This window comes from Heliangelus exortis, chromosome 6 (genome assembly GCF_036169615.1).
Source record: "Heliangelus exortis chromosome 6, bHelExo1.hap1, whole genome shotgun sequence".
NCBI classification, from domain to species: Eukaryota; Metazoa; Chordata; class Aves; order Apodiformes; family Trochilidae; genus Heliangelus; species Heliangelus exortis.
In genome coordinates, this window is record NC_092427.1 from 37,926,992 (window position 1) to 37,946,206 (window position 19,215).

The 19,215-nt window shown below is 47.4% G+C and overlaps 2 protein-coding genes across 2 annotated transcripts; one reads left to right on the forward strand and one right to left on the reverse strand.

Annotated features, from left to right (window-relative positions):
- Window positions 1-344: 344 nt before the first annotated feature.
- ORC2 (origin recognition complex subunit 2) lies at window positions 345-13,742 on the forward strand. Its single transcript, XM_071747916.1, has 16 exons — window positions 345-558; window positions 1,423-1,566; window positions 1,844-1,930; window positions 2,580-2,669; window positions 3,358-3,383; window positions 4,302-4,359; window positions 4,807-4,988; window positions 5,569-5,667; window positions 7,221-7,330; window positions 7,844-7,976; window positions 8,373-8,469; window positions 10,109-10,255; window positions 10,845-11,016; window positions 11,309-11,370; window positions 12,117-12,235; window positions 12,617-13,742. Exons 1-16 carry the CDS (start codon window positions 471-473, stop codon window positions 12,701-12,703), a joined length of 1,701 nt encoding a protein of 566 aa, XP_071604017.1. The 5' UTR covers window positions 345-470; the 3' UTR covers window positions 12,704-13,742.
- A 774-nt stretch (window positions 13,743-14,516) lies between these two features.
- NIF3L1 (NGG1 interacting factor 3 like 1) lies at window positions 14,517-19,158 on the reverse strand. The gene is made up of 7 exons (XM_071747933.1): window positions 19,048-19,158; window positions 18,520-18,948; window positions 17,655-17,820; window positions 17,179-17,296; window positions 16,696-16,834; window positions 15,777-15,860; window positions 14,517-14,888 (listed from the first exon to the last, which is right to left on the reverse strand). Exons 2-7 carry the CDS (start codon window positions 18,938-18,940, stop codon window positions 14,704-14,706), a joined length of 1,113 nt encoding a protein of 370 aa, XP_071604034.1. The 5' UTR covers window positions 18,941-18,948; window positions 19,048-19,158; the 3' UTR covers window positions 14,517-14,703.
- Between the last annotated feature and the right edge of the window lie 57 nt (window positions 19,159-19,215).

A 19,215-nucleotide genomic window follows, 5' to 3' on the forward strand; every position in this document is an offset into this window, starting at 1 on the left:
ACCAATTGATCGATGTCGAGGGGGGTGTTTAATGAAGGGTTTATTTTGGGGGGGAAGGAGGTCGAGGGCCAGGCCCTGAGGGGAGCTAACGGCAGCTTTGCGTCGCCATGGCAACCACGGGAGGCTGGCGCGCCCGGCCTACAGCGGAAGTCCCGCCCCCCAGTCGCTCCCGCCGGCGGGAGGCAGGGCAGGAAAGGGCGCCGCTGATTGGTCGGGACATCTGTCAGTCAAGGCGGCGGCAGCGACCCTCAGCGCCCGCCGCGCTCGCCTCAGGGAGGGCGGCGGCGTCGCCCCTCGTCTGTCAGGTGAAAGTGGCCCCGCGTCCCCCTCCCGCAGCCTCCGGGCAGCCGGGAAGGGGGCAGGAGAGCGGGGCTGCGGGCTTCCGTGTGAAGGGAGAGGTGCTGCGAGGCGCGGGACGGTTCCGACGGGGGTCCACGTGGCTGAGGTGAGGCGGGCCCAGGGGACCCGCCATGAGCCCGCCGGAGGGGAGAGGCAGCCGCGCCCTCAAGGTGAAGTTCGTGCCTGACGAGGATGTCCTGAAGCACATCGCTGACGCAGGTAGGGCCGGCCCGGGGCACCCCCAGGGGGCTGGGAGGGAGCGGTGGGAGCAGGCGCGGTGCCCCCAGGAGGACAGTCCCTCGTCAGCACCCGGGGGCTGGGCGGCCCGGCGGGGTGCGGGCAGGACGAGGCCTTCGCCGTCCTCCTGCCTCCTTCCGCGGTTTGTTTCTGTCCCCGAGCCTGCGAAAGGCAAAGGGAGCTGCGGAAAGTGACCTCGGGTGTCGGGGGTGCGGGTACCCCCTCGGTACCGACTTCCCGAACCGGTGGGGAGAGGGGTGCCGATAGCCCAGGCAGCTTCCCAACCCCCGGCGTGGTGACGTCGGTTGGAGGTGGTTGGAACAGGAGTCTCTTGCTTCAGTCCTGCCTGCTCTGAAGGTCTGGAACCTCTGAGGAGTGTCTGACCCGGCTGTTGGTCCTGCTGGGAGCAGAGGGTCAGGCAGACCGTGTCCGGAGGTCTCCGAACCTCAGCTCCCCCACGGGTCAGCTCTTCTCCACTTCCTCCCTTCTGCTGGGCAAGATGGGGGCTGCCAAATACCTTTCCCTCTACTTCTACCTGTGAGCCACTCTCCTTTCTCCCAAACTGTGGAAGCTGAGCTGGGGGTCTTGTCCTCATGATCTGCAGGAGCCAGCTGTGGGGGTCAGGGAGGGAATGATGTCTCCAGGGTGAGCTGAGCCCCGGGGCACTGTGCTTACAGCAGGACAGCTTTTGGGCGTTGTGTTTGCTCAGTGGTTTGCCCAGCAGGAGCTTTGTCTCTGAATTAATGGGGTGGCTGCAATCTCCAATGAAAGAGCAGGAGGTTAAAGCTCTTATTGCGATGGCTCCAATGAAGGAGCAGGAGGTTAAAGCCCTTTGTGCAATTCTAGGTGTTAAAGCATGGAAGAACAAGACTCCAGCAGCAGTGAGTGTGAAGAGGCTGGTGAAGAAGCTGGGGGATATTTCAGATGATGAAGCTCAGGAGACTCTGGAAGAGAACAACTATGTTGCTGCTCTAGGAATGTCCACCCAAGGTATGAGCAGGGAACACCTAACACAGCTGTGACTTCAGGAGGTTCTTGCAGTGCCAGGGGAATTGTACAACGTTGATGAGGGCTGACCAGCTCTTGCTGTGCTTGTAGTAACAACTAGAGGAGAGGTTAAGGATTCCAGGGTTTTATTATATTTATTTTATAACACCTGCGATATAAAGAGTCCTGTGAGCCCAGTAGTTAGTCAGATGCTGTGTTCCATCTTCCTCAGGTTGGGAATATAGCCCTGCTTTTTACAAAGCACCATTTCTTTCCACAGATGCAATAGGAAATGGCTCCAGTGTAAGTGGTGGTGCAGTTTACTCCTTCCAGACTCCCAGGCGCCCCAGCAGGATGGCAGAGCTGGGTATGTTTTCCTCTGGGTTCTTTCCTTCTTGCTGGAGCTACAGTGGGGTTTTTTGAGTTCTTTGTTACCGTGGTTTGTCACTTCTGCTTATTTGGAAGATAGGTTTGCAGTGTTTCAGTAGCTTTTCTCCAGCTCTGAATCAGCTTTCCTCGGAAAGAAAAGCAGAGGGATAGGGCAAAGCAAAGACAGGGTGGGGATAAGAGATACAAGTAATAAACATTGTGTCTAAGTGCCAAAGGATGGCAGGGCTTGTTTTTGTGTAACCTAGAAGGACATGAGAACAGCTTATTAAACAGCAAAGAATAATAATTTTTAAAAAAAAGGCAGTATTAGCTGTGTGTGTCAGGGGATTCCTCCTACTCTGACTGTCTGAGCATGCTTGCTAAGCTCTGCACTGAGGAGAGGAAAGCAGAATGTGCTGATGCCTCAGCTATACTTGAAAAATGAATTAACTGAGGAGTTCCATCTTTCAGAGTCTTTGTTAAGCATTACACTCACCACTAGTGTTAGGAAAAAAAAAAGGACACTCGTTAAACACCTGGGGAATCAGTTCTTGGTGTCTCAGGTACATGGCTCCCTGGCTGAGTAGCCAGAGCTGGGAGTTTTGTAGCTGACAGGTGAAACTTCTTCTTGCCCTTGTTTCCTCCAGCCTCTGAATTAGCCCAGACACCAGGAGGGAATGTTGTACCTAACCACTCCCAGTGCCCTGAGAAGACAGCCAGAACCCCCCAGAGCACCAGTAAGTTCTGTGATGCTGAGTGACTGGGGGGATGTTTCTGTTTGGGTGGTGGAATCAGTGCTTGGGTGCCAGCTGCTGCCACCCTGAAGATCTCTTCAGCTGGGGCTTGGACCTTTTATTCTGCTCTGCTGGAGCAGAGAAAACAGCAGCTTCTCTTTCACCTGTTGCTGTGACTCCCAGGGATTTCCCCTGTGTCCAGCCACAGTGGCCACACCTGAGAGAGTTAGTGCTGGGCTGATGTGCTGAGCACCAAGTGGGTTTGAGGACTCTGGGGGTGTTTGTGTGTAAATTCACCAAAAAAATGCCCAAGCACTGTAGGGAGAGGTGCAGGGGGAGAAGTCAGAGCAGGTCAGCACTGGCAAGAGGATGTTACAATGTGCTCAGGAATGGAGCCTGATGTGTGCAGGGGGAGGGCATCAGCTCCTGTTTCAGTGTCTCCCCTCCTGCTGATGGCCTCCCAGAGCTGTGGCCAGAATTAAAAGCTGCCTTCTGTGGTGTAAGCATTGACTGCCTTTGTTCTTCCCTCCTTGCCTGCTTGTGAGGAACAGGAGTCTTTCCTCACAGGATTAGCCACCCAGAGAGCTGCTGCTCTGGTGCAGGGTGCCTCTGGCTGTAGAATGCCTGTTGTTCTGAGGGAGCAGCTTGACAGTGTGCACTGCTCTGAACAGTCCTGTCTCTTGCTTTGCAGAACGCTCAGAGAGATTGCAGCAAAAGGTGAGTGATGTCCCTGCTTTGCTCAGGGATTTTTTTTTTTTGTTGTTGTTTTTTCTTTGAGTTTGAACTGTGAGTTCAAGGAGAAGGTTCCAAGATGAGGTAGTCTTGTGAGAGATGCTGCTTTGGGGTGCAGTGTTCACTCCTTGATCACAGAATGTTTAGGTTGGAAGCTCATCCAGTCCAACCTTTGACTAACACCACAGTCAAGCACTAAACCATGTCCTTAGGGTCCAAATGCCTCTTAAATGCCTCCAGGGATGGTGATTCCACCACTGTCCTGGGCCATCCCAATGCCTGACAACCCTCTCAGTGAAAAAATACTTCCTGACATCCAGCCTGAGCCTCCCCTGGTGCAGGGATGATGATACCATGTCCACTTTGACAGGGTTAACAGAAATGTTCACTCTTGCAGACTGGCTCTGGTGTCCAAGCATATGCTTTGCACATTGGTGGGGAAGAAGTGCCACTACAGCTTGATGAGCAGCTTGGGTTCCCTTTGCTGCTCTGCTTCTGGGCTTGGTATTCTGAGTGGTCCTCTGTCATTCTGGTAGTTGTTTTCATAGTGCACTTTCAAATTCCTCTGATGGAAAATCACTGCTCTGGGGAGCTGAAGCATTTCCAGTTTGTCATTGCCTCAGTCTGACTTCCAGAGGGGCCAAGATTAACATCTTGGTTGGAGATTTCCCAGTTTTTGACCCTCTGCCTCAAGACAGGAGTTGAAAGAATAAAGGAACCTGATCCTGTCTGCCTCCAGCTCTGGGTGGTAACACAAGAACTCTCCATATTTACTGTCTCTGCTTTCCTAGTTTCTTGTGGGCTGCAATAGCTTGGAAATGTAAGCTGATTCCTTTACAGAGGGTTGTTTTGGGGAAGTACATGTTTCTTATTCTAATGTGTGTTTATTCTTTGCTGTTACAGAGTAAAAAGAGAGAATTTGTGTCCACCACACCTTACAGACTCAGGAAGAGGCTGGCAGGTAAAGATCAACCCTTGCAGCCAGCTCCCAACAGGCACAATACCCGGAGGGGTGGGATTCTGCCTGTAGTAGCACTCTGAGCTGAAGCAACTTTCCACACTGCAGAGAGTGTAGAGATGTCCTTGAGGAAGTCTGTGTAGATTCTTTCTGCAGAAATTGGGAGTTCCATTGTGTGTTTGCAGTCACTTTTTATGAGCATAATTATGTTTCTTAGTTGGCATCAAGGGGAAAGCACTACACAGCTTTTATCTGTGAGCCTAGAACTGGGAAAGGAGTGGTTTTGTGTGTCTGCAGTCCTCCTAAGCATTGATTTTACTTTTCTGTGAAATAAATTTTGGAATCATATGCTTGAAAAACGCATAGAGAAGAGTGGGTGAGAGACTGAGATGGTGCAGAGTGTGTTCCAAGAAGTCATTGCTAGTTTTTAACCTTAAATTTATGCTTTAGCTCCAGACACCTCTTTAGAAAGTGAGAGCGAGTACTCTTCTTCCTGCTCAGAGGAGGAAGAGGAAGACCAGCCAGAAGCCAACACTGCTGTATCAGCTCAAAAGACCCCAGCAAAAACTAAGGCTGCATCTACACCTCCTCCCAAAAACACCCTGACCAAAAAAAAAAAAGAGGACAAGATGGTGAGTGTGCAGAAAGCCAGCAAGCGTGAAGGGATTTGTAGTGACAATAAGCTGAAGGGAAGAACTGCAGGACTCCTGTCAAGTGGGTTGGCTTTTGCTGCCCTTCTGAGCCATCCCTGTAGGACAGGCATCCTGTGGGCTGATCCAGTCTGTACCTTTAGCAGCTCCAGGAGAAGTTCTGGGATGTCCAGTGGAGAAGGAGACCTTGCACTGAGAAAGGATGGAGAGATTGACTCCCATAGCACCAAAAGAAGCCCACATTACTTTCAGGCTTGGTGTTCAGCTTTGCCTGTGTTTCCTTCCAGCCCTAGGGCTCTCCCACATCCTTTAAGAATTATTGCTATTTTCAGCCCTCCCAGAATTTCTTCCCTGTGTCTTTGCTCATCAGAGAACCATCTGACTAGGTTAGCTTAGGCAGAATGCTGCTGCAGAAGCTATTTTTCCAAGCATCTTCTGTCTCTCTGTTCATCCTTGCTCAGTTTCTCATATTAACCATCTTCAGGCGTGTTTGTGGGTGCAAGGGGAGGAGAGGTAACCTGAGGGCAGGAGGAATGTGGCTGATTTTGCTGTCCCTTTTTAGAGACACCTGGTAGAGGAATACTTTGAGGCTCACAGCAGTTCCAAAGTGCTCACCTCAGACCGAACGCTGCAGAAGTTGAGGAGAAGAAGACTGAATCAGGTACAGTTCACACTGTGTCACACAGCTCCTGGAGCTTTTGATTCCTTTGAATCAAAGGTTGCCCTCATCAGAATTTCCTGGTGTTGCTGTTTTCACCTGATTCCCACTGGTGTCTTGATGGTAAGGCTGATAAAGGTACCAGTTGAAGCACTGTGTCTTCCACTGCTGCTCTGGGCAGGGAGAGTGCACAGAGGCAGCAGGGAAAATGCAGGCTGAGCAGATAGGTGAGAGCTGCAGTTACCAGAGCAGGTTAAAGTCTGCTTTTGGGGAAGGAGAAGAAGGAGAAACAAGAGTTGCAGAGACCTGCCTTGGAAAGTTAGCACCAAGTTTGTCAGTTGAATGCTTGGAGGAATTCCTGTCTCTGTTCACTGGGTCAGGCCACACACAGGGCTAGGACTGCTCTAACTGTTGCCTCTGGTGTTGGACTCCCACTCTGTCCCCTTCCAGTTCCTGTGAGACAGAAACAGTCTGATGTGACTGGATGACTGTATTTCTTTTCCATCAGCCACTCCTACAGTTCCAAGCAAGCAGTTGCATCCTACAGGCACAGGTAGACAAAGAAAGGTACCAGGGAAGTGTGGAAAGTACTTGGAGCTCTCGTGTCTGTGACTGCTTTTTGCACCCATCTGTGTTTTGAAAGATGGCATCAGTGCAGACTGCTGTTGTGTGGAGTTGCTGCCCAGAGAAACATCTGCATTCCTAACAAGTTATTTCTGTGAGGAAATCAGTGCTTCCAGTATGAAATGTCCTGCTGGTTCCAGAGAAGCTGAAGGCTCAGCAGTTCTGTCAGTGCTTTGCAGCTGTCTTTAAGTTCTTTTCAGAGTAAACTTTTCTACTGCAAGGGAGTGGGAAGCAAAGCTGTTCAAACTGAAGAGAAAGGGAGATCTGATGCCATTTGTCATGCTACTGTGCTGTTAAACATCAACATCCCAGCGTGTCTTTAGAGTGGAATTAATCCTTTGAGTCTTGATCCTTTTGAAATAATGCTTTTTTCTACCTTTAGCTGTTCACTGTGAATTCTTTCTGCTGTCTTTCTTTTCTGAGGTGATGTGAGCATCCTGTTGTGGTGACAAACACCTGAACCACAGCTGAGCATGTCAGCTGGAGCCCTGGCTCCTGCACTGAGCAGGGGTGTGATGATGTTGGCATCTTCCTGCTCCAGTGCTTGGTGCTGTGTGAGCTCTGGGTCTCTCCCTGATTTCAGGAGTGGTTTTCCCACAGAGAGCAGGAGGAGATAACACACAGTTATCTCTTATTGGTGATACTGATCCAATAGTGATATTGGTTCTAGCCCTCACCTGGGTGCCATTGCCCATAATAAGAGTATTTAACCTCTGCTTTGTTTCTCCAGTAGCAAAACTGTGCTTAGAGGAGTCTTCATGGACAAAATAAAAAAACAAAACAAACCCAACACAGGAACTGAGCGCCCTGTCACTGAAAATTGCTCTGCTCCCTAGCCAGGGGGCATGCTAGAGGGGTATTTGTAAGGACTCCAGATAGAAATCTTGTTTTTCTTTCAGCCTTGGGTGACTCTCCTCTCTTTCTCAACACAGCAAACACTGCACAACCTTTTGAAAAAGGTTCCCATTGCCTATGCTGCTGAAATTCAAGAGCTAAACCAGCAACACGAAGCCCTGTTTACCAAGTGGATGCTGCAGTTACGGTGAGTATCCAGTGAGTTGTTGGAGAAGCCCTGTAGTAGGCAGGCACTGTCAGTAGACTCCCCCTCCTGGCAGCATTCTGTTGGGTGAGTTCTGGAGGGAATTTTTTTTCTCAGATTGATCACTTAAATTTAAAATGAGGTGACATTAATTTGATACAGCCACTGAGAGGGGGTGGATGTCAGTGCTGGCTTCAATTTGTTACCTGAAGCTGCAGATCTAGTCTCAGATTCTTGGACAATAGCATTTTCTTCCCTAGATGTTTTGCTCAATTTGGGGGCCTGTTTTGCTAAATTAACCCTAACCCTCTGTTACTACAATGCCCACACCACTCAGATTCCTTGCAGCTGAGCTTTTTTGCCAGCTCTGAGCTTGAAGGTAAGGCTGGGGCTGAGAAACATGAACATTTTAGAGGCAAGACTGCAGTGGATCATTTTTCCTAATAAGTGTATGAACCTCAAAGGGGCCTCGTACATTTTTGTAGTGATTCAGTGTATTTGCTCACTTTCCCACAGCTTGGGTTTCAATATTGTGCTCTATGGACTGGGCTCCAAGCGTGAGTTGTTAGAGAAGTTTCGTGCCTCTGTGCTCCTGGATGTTGTTCACCTCGTGGTCAATGGCTACTTCCCCAGCATCACTGTCAAGTCTGTAAGTGGAGGAAAAGCTTTTGGGTTCATTTAATCACCCTGTGTGACAGATACCTCTCAAGTCCTTCAGGGGAAAACTTGCTGCCTCCTGTAGCAGCAGACTCCTGAAGGAAGAGCCATTTCTGTCTCTCCTTTTTAAGAGTTTAAAGAAATCAGCCCATGTGTTTTCCAAGAGATTGCAGTAATTCCCATCATTAATAGAGAGTGATCAGCCTAAGGCCTTGTTCTATGCCACTGTTTTGAAAAGGGGCAGAAATTTTTTGCTTATATGGACTCTTTTGGGAATTTGATGATAAAAATGAGATTATCTCCCTCGTGCCAGTCAAGGGCTCAGAGTTTCTGCACGAGGTTCTTCAGGCCAGAGCCCTGCAGAAGGGATTGCTGTCTTCTTTTGCAGATTCTGAACTCCATCACAGAGGAGGTGCTGGACTATGGAGGCTCCTTCTGCAGCCCCTTTGACCAACTTGAATTCATCATTAGAAAGTTTAAAGAAGGTAAAATTACTGACTTTATACACAGAAATGTTAGAGTCCACTTACTGTTAGGAGAGCCTGAACAGTTTCTCTCCTCATCAGCTTCACGTGTGCAGTTATAATTTCTCAGTTGATCATAGCTAGTAATAGATTTTCTAATAAAATCTCCATTGATCATAGCTAGTAACAGACTTTCTTGTTTGTCATTTATGAAATACAGAGGCTCCTCAGCCCTTTGGCAAGCTGAAATGCACAGCTCTGGCTTTTAGCAGAGAGCCTTTATTTATACAGTATTTCTGTAGCCACATGGGTGGAAGACAGGATCGACTCCAGCTGCCTAGAATCACAGAATTCTTTTGGTTGGAAAAGACCTTAAAGATCAGTGAGTCCCAGCACTGCCAAGTCCACCAGTAAGCCCTGTCCCCAAGCACCACATCCAAATAAATGGCTCTGAAATCCCTCCAGAGAAGGTGAGGGAAGATGCTTCTCAGTGGCTGCTTGATGACCTGATGCAAACCTTGCTGAAATCAACAGAATGAAGAATTGGCAAACAATTGGGAATGATGGTTGCTGACAGATACCAAGTTCTCAGAGTTCCTCTGAAAAATTATGACCTGAGATATACACAGTTTAGTGACATTTAAATTTAGTATATGCAAATAGTGACATTAAGTTGAAATAAAAGACAGCAGTGTCAAACAAGCAGGTTGGAATTGGGTACAAAACCAAAATTAAACAGGTATCGCCACAAAATGCTTCCTGAATTCCTGCTGGATATGTTTTCCTGCTTGTGAATACCTACACAATTGCTATTGTGTAGGAATCTGAATTGTTCACAGTGTTGGTGTTTAGGTCTTTACATTCTGTTTTCTGGCATTAGCTGTTCAGTATTTCTGGTGGGACTAAAGGAAAACCACTGGTTAATGGTGGTACCAACCTGAATCTGCATAAATCTGTGCAGTCTGCCACAGCTGATCTGACTGGGACTCTGAGGAACCTTTGGTTTCCATGGGTGGCCAAGTAGGTGTCCATTTGCACAAAACTGCTCCAGGATTGTTTCTGGCCTCAGGAAGTAGCTGTTTCCAGAGATCAGTACAGCAGCAACAAGCTAGCTGGAAATGTCAGCATCTACCATTTGCATGATCCAGCCTGAGTCTCTGAGGACTCAGTGGGAAAGATTCCCATGAAGCTGGTGTGCTTTGGCTCCAGCCCCAACAGAAAGTGCATTTTTATTGTGTGAGGAGGAGCTTAAGGATCCTGGTCAGGTAACTCAAAAGCAGCTGAACAAACTGTGCTGAGACTTCCATCCTGAAATAATTTGAATGACCCTGGATGGCAGGACTAAAAATCATGGCTAAAAGAGCAATTCTGGTAAGCCATGAGTGAATGGGAAGTGATTTTAAGAGACAAGCTCAAACTGCCAAAAGAACTGTAGCTGTGGTGAGAAGTGTGATACAGAGAATCAAGAAAAAGCCTTTCAGGTGCTCAGGAGCACCCAAGTGTGGGATGGAGATGAAAGGAGTTGTACAAGGGGAGTGATTTGATAGGGAGTGATGAACATGGAGCCTGATGCAATGGGCTTGTTCTGGGCTGGGAATGGGAAGCCACTTTGTGTGCAGTTTCTTTGGTCATTTCTCTGCTGTTTTTCCTGCCCTTACAGATTCATCTGTAGAGCTCTATGTCCTCATCCATAACCTGGACAGCCAGATGCTGAGGGGAGAAAGAAGCCAGCAGATCCTTGCACAGTTATCCTCTCTGCCCAGCATTTACCTCATTGCCTCCATTGACCACATCAATGCTCCTCTCAGTGAGTCCCCTTGGGCCTGGTGTAGCACAGGGAGAAGGATCTCCATCCTACTCTGGGGCTGCTGAGCCTGTTTCCTAACCTTTCATGTTACTGTGGGGTGCAGAATAGATCTGGTGCTGTATATATACCATATATATATATATGTGGTGGTAGCAGCTGCAAGCCCTGATTCTGGGACTGTGAGGAACCAAATCTGTATAAAGAGGCTGAGATCTGCCTGTCACTAATCATGGTACAGAAACAGACCCCAAGCTTCTGGCAAGCTTTGGTTTAGGGACTTGCTGAAATGGGGACTGGATGTCATACCTGTCAGTGCAGCTCAAACAGTTTTGGGTGTCAGCCAGAAATTCTTGGCACGCTGCTGACTCTGGAAGGATTTATCAGGCTGGTATGAAAAAGGGATGTGTGCAAGTGTTGTGTTGCAGAGAATTTGTCTTGTTTGAACTGCAGATACCTGAACACAGGTACCTGGGTGTATGTGCTGTGAGTTTCACAAGCAGACAGTGTTCCCTCAAACCCTGCAGGAGTACCAAGTGTCTTTTAATTAAGCTAAATTCTGTCTGCTATTCTGTCTTTTCTCTCTGTCTAGTGTGGGATCAGGCAAAGCTGAGCCTCTTCAACTGGCTGTGGTATGAAACAACCACCTTTATTCCTTATGTGGAAGAAACCTCCTATGAGAACTCCCTCCTGGTGCAGCAGTCTGGCTCTCTGGCTTTGAGCTCCCTCACCCATGTCCTGCGCAGCCTCACTCCCAATGCCAGGTGAGACTCTGGGACATGCTGAGCTTCCAGTCCTTAGGTTGCTCTGGGCTGCCCCTAGCAGGAGGCAGTCCCTGCTTTCTGACAAGGATGGTCAAGATAGAAGAGCTGGGTTCCAGATGATTACTTTAAATGAGCAGTGTTTGGATAGCAAGCCTGGCACAGTGATGAGATTCATGCACAAAGTCCTTGTCTGGAGGCAAAAAGCAGTTCATGTTTTCTAAGGGTGGGGTTGTTTGGGGCTTTGGTAGCTTGTTTGATTTGCCTTTTGATTTTCCCCTCTGCTTTCACTTAGGGGGATATTCAGACTGCTTGCTCAGTACCAGCTGGAGAACAAGGACAACCCATCTTACCCAGGTGTGTACCCACCTTTTCTGTCACCTGTTTGGGGTGTTGCCATCTCCAGCTCAGTCACAGCAGCACAGGCCTTTGGTCTGCAGGTTACAGCAGCAGCAACAGAAGGGCTGTAACTGGTGCCTCAGTGAGACTCAGTGGTCTAGGCTGTCCTTTTAGTGGCCCTGGGTCTGACTTTTGATAGAGTGGCTGCTTCTGAAGGACCTCCTCTCAACTGTTGTCTGCTTTGAAGCTTAGACATGATTGAGACCATTCACAGGGGACTGTGGGGTTAAAAAATAAAAAAAGATGGAGAATATGAACTTGGACAACTAGCAGATAAAGAACCAGGGAAAGAGAGGAGATTGTGTTCCTGTGCTGCTCCCTCTCTCCCTTGGGTTGTGTCCCTGCTGCCTAAGGATACATGTTTATTTTCTCATTGTCTCACACAGGGGCTGTGGAAGTTATGAATTAACATGTCAATGGTAAAGTTATCAGTAAGATAGAAGGGTTGGAAAGTAAGAGAGATTAACCATGTTGGGAAATGTATTTAAAGTGTTGTTAAATTGTCATTAGGTAAACAGGGTGACAGAAATGTTAATTTAGCTGTTTTCCATTAATTATTGAATTATTAGGCTGTATGCTTGGAAAAAGGGATGGTGTTACTGTAGCCACTGTGGATTAGGCCAAAACAAAATTTGTAGGTGAAGATAATCTGTTGTTAGAATTGGGAAAATCTGACAGTTTTACCACTCCTTTCCTGTCCCCAGGCCTGTCCTTCCAAGACTTCTACAGGCAGTGTCGGGAGGCTTTTCTTGTGAACAGTGAGCTGACACTCAGGGCACAGCTGACAGAGTTCAGGGACCACAAGCTCATCAGGACCAAACGGGTGAGTTGGGGCAAGAAGATAATTTTGGGTATTTGGCCACCTAAAATAAAAAAAAGTGCTTCCTGGCTGGTATCACCAAGACACCACTCTGCAGCTCAGGGTGAGGCTGTGTTGTTTGAAGTGCCCAGGCACTAGCAAAGGGCTGAAATGCTGTAATTACAAGATTTCTGTGCCTCCAGTTTGTCAGATACTGAGGCTTTTTCAGTATTTGTGCATTTCCAGTATGGCTCGGGTGAAATGTTGCCATTTTTAAACAATGTGGTCCCTGGAATGCTGGCCAGCTCTGCTCCAGAGTGCAAACAAAAATTGAGTGTTGCAGTGCTGTCTCCTGGCTTGCTGTGAGCTGGTATTAACAGAATGTGTGTGCCTGTCTGTTCTCAGGGAGCTGATGGTGTGGAATGCTTGTTAATTCCTGTAGATGACAGTACCCTGACCGACTTCTTAGAGAAAGAGGATGAAGATGTATAGCATCTCTCTGCCCTCAGAAAATCTGCAGCAATTGTTCTCCTGGGGTCTCTGCTCACATCTCCCTCCCTCCAGCCCCAAAGCTGCTGACTACTCACTGAAATGTGATAATCCTGAGGAGCCTTGCTTGTTGTTCAGCTGCATCAGGTAGTTTGGAGCAATGACTTTGTGTCAGCAAGGTGTCTCTTGCTCCCCTGTTAGATTTGTCTGCTTTGTCTCTTAGCTCAGATGATGCCTTCTTCACATCTATGCAGCCAGCCTTACAGCTCAGACAAACAAACGTGGTAAGATTGTGCCTTCTGCTCTCTACCTCACCAGATAGGAGGGTGCCACTGGAGCAGTTTACTTGGGATGAACAGACCACAAGATGGTCAGAACTTTAGTTTGTACTAGTGTGCACCTTTTTTCTCAAGTAAGTGCTTTCCAGTGCCCTTTACCAGTTAGACAGGGTTAGCTCCCAGTGCATGGAGAAGCCAGGATTGATAATGCTAAGAGGCCTGCCTTGACTGCATGAGGAAAGGAGAAGACTAAAGAGTTTGAGACACCCTGGGTAGCTTGCTCAGTTCTGGCAGTAGAACCAAAGGACTTGCACCAAACCCAGATCCTTTGGTAAGAAGGTTTAGGTAATTAAAATTCTGATGTTCTCAAGTCTATTGCCTGCTGGTGAGGATGGGAGGATCCAGCTTCTTTCATCTTGCTTTCCAAACTGCAATGCCAAAATAGGAAGAGGCTGTGTTTCTGTTTATTTTTTAACATTGTACATATGTATTTTTTACACCAGAAGTGTTCACTGATCCTGGAGGGGTCTTTAAATGTGACAGATGGGCTCTCCCTTTTTTTAAGCCCATAGAGATTGGGACACTGAAGTCTGACAGGTTTTCTTCACTTTTTTTCTCAGGTGTGTGGCAATAAGCCCTCTTGTTCAGCTGGAGTCTGCCAGCCAGACTTCAGGAACTCTGTATGTCTAATATGTGGTAGCTGTGTTACAGCTCAACATTGTAATAGTTCCAAGCAATCAAATAAAGTACTTAATTAATTTTCATTAGCTTGTCTTGTCTTCCACAGTCTTTTTGTTGCAGGAAGAGAGAGATCCTTCTGGCAGTTGTGTGAAAGCCTCATTTTCATTATTATGCCAGTTACCTGTGTGAATCCACATGCAGTGTGCAGAAGATTTCAGATTCCTTAGTAAAGATATTTTTATTTATTCCCTATGGTGTGCACAGAATCCAGAGATGGAAAGGTATGCAAATGGGAGAACTTTTCCTTTAAAAAAAAATCCCACAACTAAAATTACCTAACTTAAAAATAAACCCTGAGCCTTATCAGTGGAAAAAATGTGACCTGTTCTGTTCAGTAATCTTGTAATTAAGAGTCCTAGTTACAGAAATTGTTTTTAAAAGGAAGTAACAAAGGTACATTAAATTAATTTGCAACTTTAAGGAATTGAGTTTTAAACTTCTGAAGCTTTTTTAACTGGGAGTCCCTCTATTGAGATGCCTTAAGGCTGCATTAATGCAATGGAATCCTAGTACTGAATACCTGAATTATGTCCTGTGTGTCCATACAAGTGGTGTCTGATTGAAACTGTTCATGCAAATGGGTGACCCACACCCTTTCATGAACAACCAGCAGGAGACTGATGCTCAAGATAACAGCAATAGGGTGGAACAGCCCCATAGCCTGAAAGCTGGAGGTAAGTCAGGTTTTGATATTTTACCCAAACCAATCCTTGAGTATTGTAGTTACCAAATATATCTAATAATAGAGTAGTGAGTAGATTCATACAGTTACAACCCAGTAGAGGAGTAAATCAGCCTTCTTTAGCCCCAAACAAGCATTTATTCATCTGACAGGTGACAAAACCCATCCCAGACTTTGAGGGAACATACAAATACAATCATTCTGGCCTGAATCCATTCAGAGCATCTTCCTTGCAGCACTTAAGAGAGGTCTGTGCAGGATACCATGGAAGCCTTGCCCAAATTCTCTGCATTGTTTTTCTCCTAAGCCACCTGGAGGGGATCTCTGTCTTTCTCTGATACGATGATGTTGACTTTGTCCTGCAGGTGGCTTGTGAGCACGTCCCGCAGCTCCGACAGGAAACCCCTCTCCGTGTTACTGTGCTCACACAGAATAACACTTATCCCCTTGGCAGCTGCATCCAGGACATCGTGGTGGGACATCTCTCCTGATATTTTGTGAACAATTAAAAACAAACAAAAAAAAGCCATGCTCACTAACAGTACAGTTCTTTGCTAAGTATGCAGAATCTTAGCAAGAAGGGGAATTCAACACCATCTGCTCAGTCTGAGAACATGGAACACTTCCTTCCAGTGCCCCTTGAAGGACTTTCAGCTGATAACCCCCATCTACAGCTGAGAGAAAACCCCAGAAATTCCTTGCCCTCTCTGAACAGTGGAAGTTTCTGCCACTGTGGGCACGCAGAGCATTCTGGAAGTGGGCTGTCTGGATGTGGCAGAGGATGGCAACTGGGAAGCCTTGTGAAGAAACTGAGGGTCAGCTCTGCAGGGCTGTAGGTAAGGGGGAGATGGGATGTGCCTTGCTCAAATTAAGTACTACAGAGTGCAAGGCAGCCTACACCTGGCTGAGCAGGCTGTAGTAAGTAGTTGCCCTGCTGCCAGAAAAGAGGATGATGGACTAAGTCCTTCCTTTGGTCAGACACACTATGGGATTCCCCTGGAAGAGTCTGCAGACTACATGATAACTCCAATTCCCATTAAGGAATTCTGTAGGGAAGTGAGGAAATGCCTTTTATCTTGCCAAGGAAGAAGCAGGCTGAAGGTCACAGCAAACTGCAACCAGCACTGGTTTTGTGTTGCAATAGTGCAGGTACAGCCATGTTTTAATTCAGATAACCTCCACTGTTGCCACACAGCCTTCTGATCCACATAATCTCTAATGCTGTTTTTCTATCACTCCAATAACTATGTTTCTCAATTATAACAAGTAATTCTTTCTGGCCAAATATTTCCAGTCAGTCAACTATTTGTTTTGTTTTGTTTTATTCTAGTGATTACTTTTATAAAGGTAATGAAACAGCAAAGTAATCTTTTACCTGTGAGATAGAGGTCAGCTTCCATGCCCTTCAGGACACTGCTCCCAGACCCAGCACACAGAGCTACTTTCCTCACTGGTGATTCTGCAGGACACAAGGTGCCACAGTTAAACTCCTTTCTTTCCCTCCTCTCAGTATTGCTGGTTTTGGTTCTACCTATTTGTTACTACCTTGACTTTGGGGGCAATGTAAATTTGTGGAAGAGACACAAGCCTATAACACCTCTGACTGGTTTAAGTGGAGTCACACCACTTAAAGTGGAGTTCCCCCACTGTCATGAGAGCCTTCAAAATAGTTTGAGGTTTTTTTCAGTGCAATTGATAGCACAAGAGGCTTCTCATAAGACTTCTGTCTCATCAGTTACAGAGAGTTCTCAGCAAATTTGCTGTGACAAGATTTAATAGCTGTGCTTCTTGGAGATCAGGCTAGGTAACTGGGATAAGTAGTTTGCTCCATATTTTTTACTGACTTTTCCACTATTTCAGCAAAACATGGATGGTTACACATTCATAAGGATGCCACGAAGCCTCTGACTGTTGTAAGGTGCTTTGAAAGTTAACACTCAGTCACAGAAGGGAGAGTGCAATGAGGTGGTGCACATTTGTGTCTGATACACTAGAGGGGGAAAAAAAACCAGTCTTAGTCATACAAATGATGAAAAAAGGCTCATATTCAACTTGTGCTATCCCTTCTTCCCAGGGACTATGAGCATAATAGAGAACTCCCAATTAAAAACACAGATGAGATTCTTCTTGAGTGGTTGCATGGTACAAATTCCAGTAATGTTGGGGGGTTTTGTCTTTAACTATGTGGGAGTAAAGTTCTGTGAGGCAGCAGGATTTCACACCCTGATGCACACATCCACACTCCTTGTCTTGCTGGAATACTGCTGGTTCTAGAGGAGAGTTTTAGTGTTTACCTAGTGTCTTGCCCACTCCCAGGGCCAGGCGGATGTGGGGTAATTTCAGGTGGTTTTTGGTACTCTGGATGATGTGTGACAAGGAGACTGCCTCACGCAGTGTGCACAGACGTCCCATCCCAGCGTGGGGGAGAGGAGGCTGGAAAGAAATTAAAATGACTGTGCAGAAGCTGACCCCACACATTCACACTGCTTGCCATACTTTACCAAGTTGGGTATGTTGGGCATTCAGGAATGCCTCTGACATGACAAAGTAGGTGTGTGATGCTTGGAATATTACATGCTAACTACACCTGCTATTGGAATGATTTAAGAATTAGCTGTTTTCATGGTTCTGGCTTCAAATCCTACAGACCAGTATTGCAGAGCTTGTGAAGTAGCTTAAAAAAATCTGTGATGCTACTTATTACTGAATTTCAGTGTTCAGAGCACACAGCTCACACAAGTAATACATTGAGTGGAAGGAATGTGTGATTTTGTTACCTTTTGTAATAAAAGAATCTCAGTCTTGTGGTTGTTCTGGGACAGTAACTCCACCACCTCCAGCAGTGCTTTCTGTGAGCAGCTCAGGCTGACTCGTGTCTGCTGCTCACCTTCAACCCTGAGGAAAGAAAAGCTCAGTGCTTGCTAAGAAACTAGGTAAAAATTCAGCATCTTATTAATCTAAGAAAAGCCATTCTATCCCAGTGACTGTTCTGCCAGAGAAAGGAAGAAAGCTCAACTGTCCTCATCAAATTTCATATTAATGTCCCTCTTTACCAGCTCTTAATCTATGTGATGCCACACTGAGTTGCTGTTACAGTTTAGTGTAACACAGATCGATCAGGAAGGGATGACTATTCCTTAAGTTTCTAGCTCTGAAAAAAAATAGCAGAGGAAGAAGGTGATGGCACCAGTAAAACACAATTCCAGCAACTTCTTGTTTCAAGCAACAGAAATTTAGACAGAGAAGGAGATACCTGGCAGGGAGAGTAGTGAGACAGGAGATCCCCTGGATGTCTTTGATTTTGGAGAGCAGAGTCTCCAGACCTTTAGTGTTGCCTGCAGAGAATTCCACCCGGTGAGTCCCTTCAGCTGGACAGCTGGGAGCAGAGGATGGGTGCAGGGGCACAGAAGTACAGGGACCTGACAAAACAGTACAAGATTGCTCCTTTATAGAGCTGGACAAGTATCCTCATACTGATCTGGCACATCCACAAAGACACAACAAAAAGAGGCAACTTTTGCACTTGTATCTATTTTCCCTGACCAGAACTGAGAACTTCTTGCCCTGTTGTCTCCATTAGGCACAGACTATTTTAGTTGCAAAGCAGCTGATGGATGTACTTGATTTGTCAGTCTTAATGCCATCCATTTTATCCTAAGAATTGTACAGAACCCAAATGATTTTTCTGGTTTGTAAATCAGGCTGGGAAAATGATAGAGCTGTTTTCATTTATGAGCCACAATGCTGGCTGAAAATCTCCAAGAATTTCAGATGCCTTAAGTAATCTTCAAACAGTGAAATCTTGTATTTTATAGATGAAAGGTGGCACGTTCTAAACTTTGCAACCGAGATGGACAATAAATGTGTTCCAACTACTTCCAGGAGTACAGCCAAGCATCTGAATATGACCTGTAGGTATTCCTCACCCTTAATATGTTTAGGGTACTTAGAAGTACTAGAAAAATATAGGAAGGGCAGGGAAGAGAAGGGCAGGGAAGGGAATAGAAGGGAAGGGAAGGACGGGGCAGGGAAGGGCAGGGAAGATCCCCACATCAAATAGCATACATACTAATGAACAATTTTAACCTTTTTTTCATTGTCCTTTAACAGAATCTCACCGAGTCCCTTTGCCAGCCAGTTATTGACTCCCTGAGGTATGGCATCGTACGCCGTGTGCGGAGAGTAAATCGCGATCCTGTGCTCCAGGGCCCGGACCAGCAGCCGCTCCTTCCAGCTGCCCCAGGTGACCCGTTTGAGCGGAGCGAACACCGGGGGGTGGTAGGAAAGGATGAGCTCTGCCCGCTTCTGCACCGCCTCCTCCATCACCTCCTCGGTGAGATCGTTGGTGAGGAGCAGGGTGCTGACAGCGTGGGGAGGGCTGGGTTCCACCAGCAGCCCCACATTGTCCCAGCTTTCTGCCAGGGAGAGGGGGGCGAAGTCGTTGAGGGCAGAAACGATTTCCCGGAGATCCATGAGGGAGCGGGCGGGCGGGATGCGGCCCAGAGTCCGGCGGAGCAGCTGCGCGCCGGGCACCAGCATGCAGCTGTCTGCAGAGGGGATAAAAAAAAAGGCAGGGATGAGCCTGAACAGGAACAAACAGAGTGTCCCCCACCCCCAGCAGCCGAGCGGTACCGGGCCGGGCTCACCTCAGGCGGCAGCCGTGCCGGGGCTGCGGGGCGGAGCCTCCTCCCTGCCCCGCCGCTTCCGCCGGGTTAGCGGGGCTGGGGCGGCCTCTCCGAACCGCACGAGGTGTGGCCAGGGCTGTTCAGCCCCTTCCTGACCGCCGCAGCGGGTTCGGTCCCGGGTTACAACCG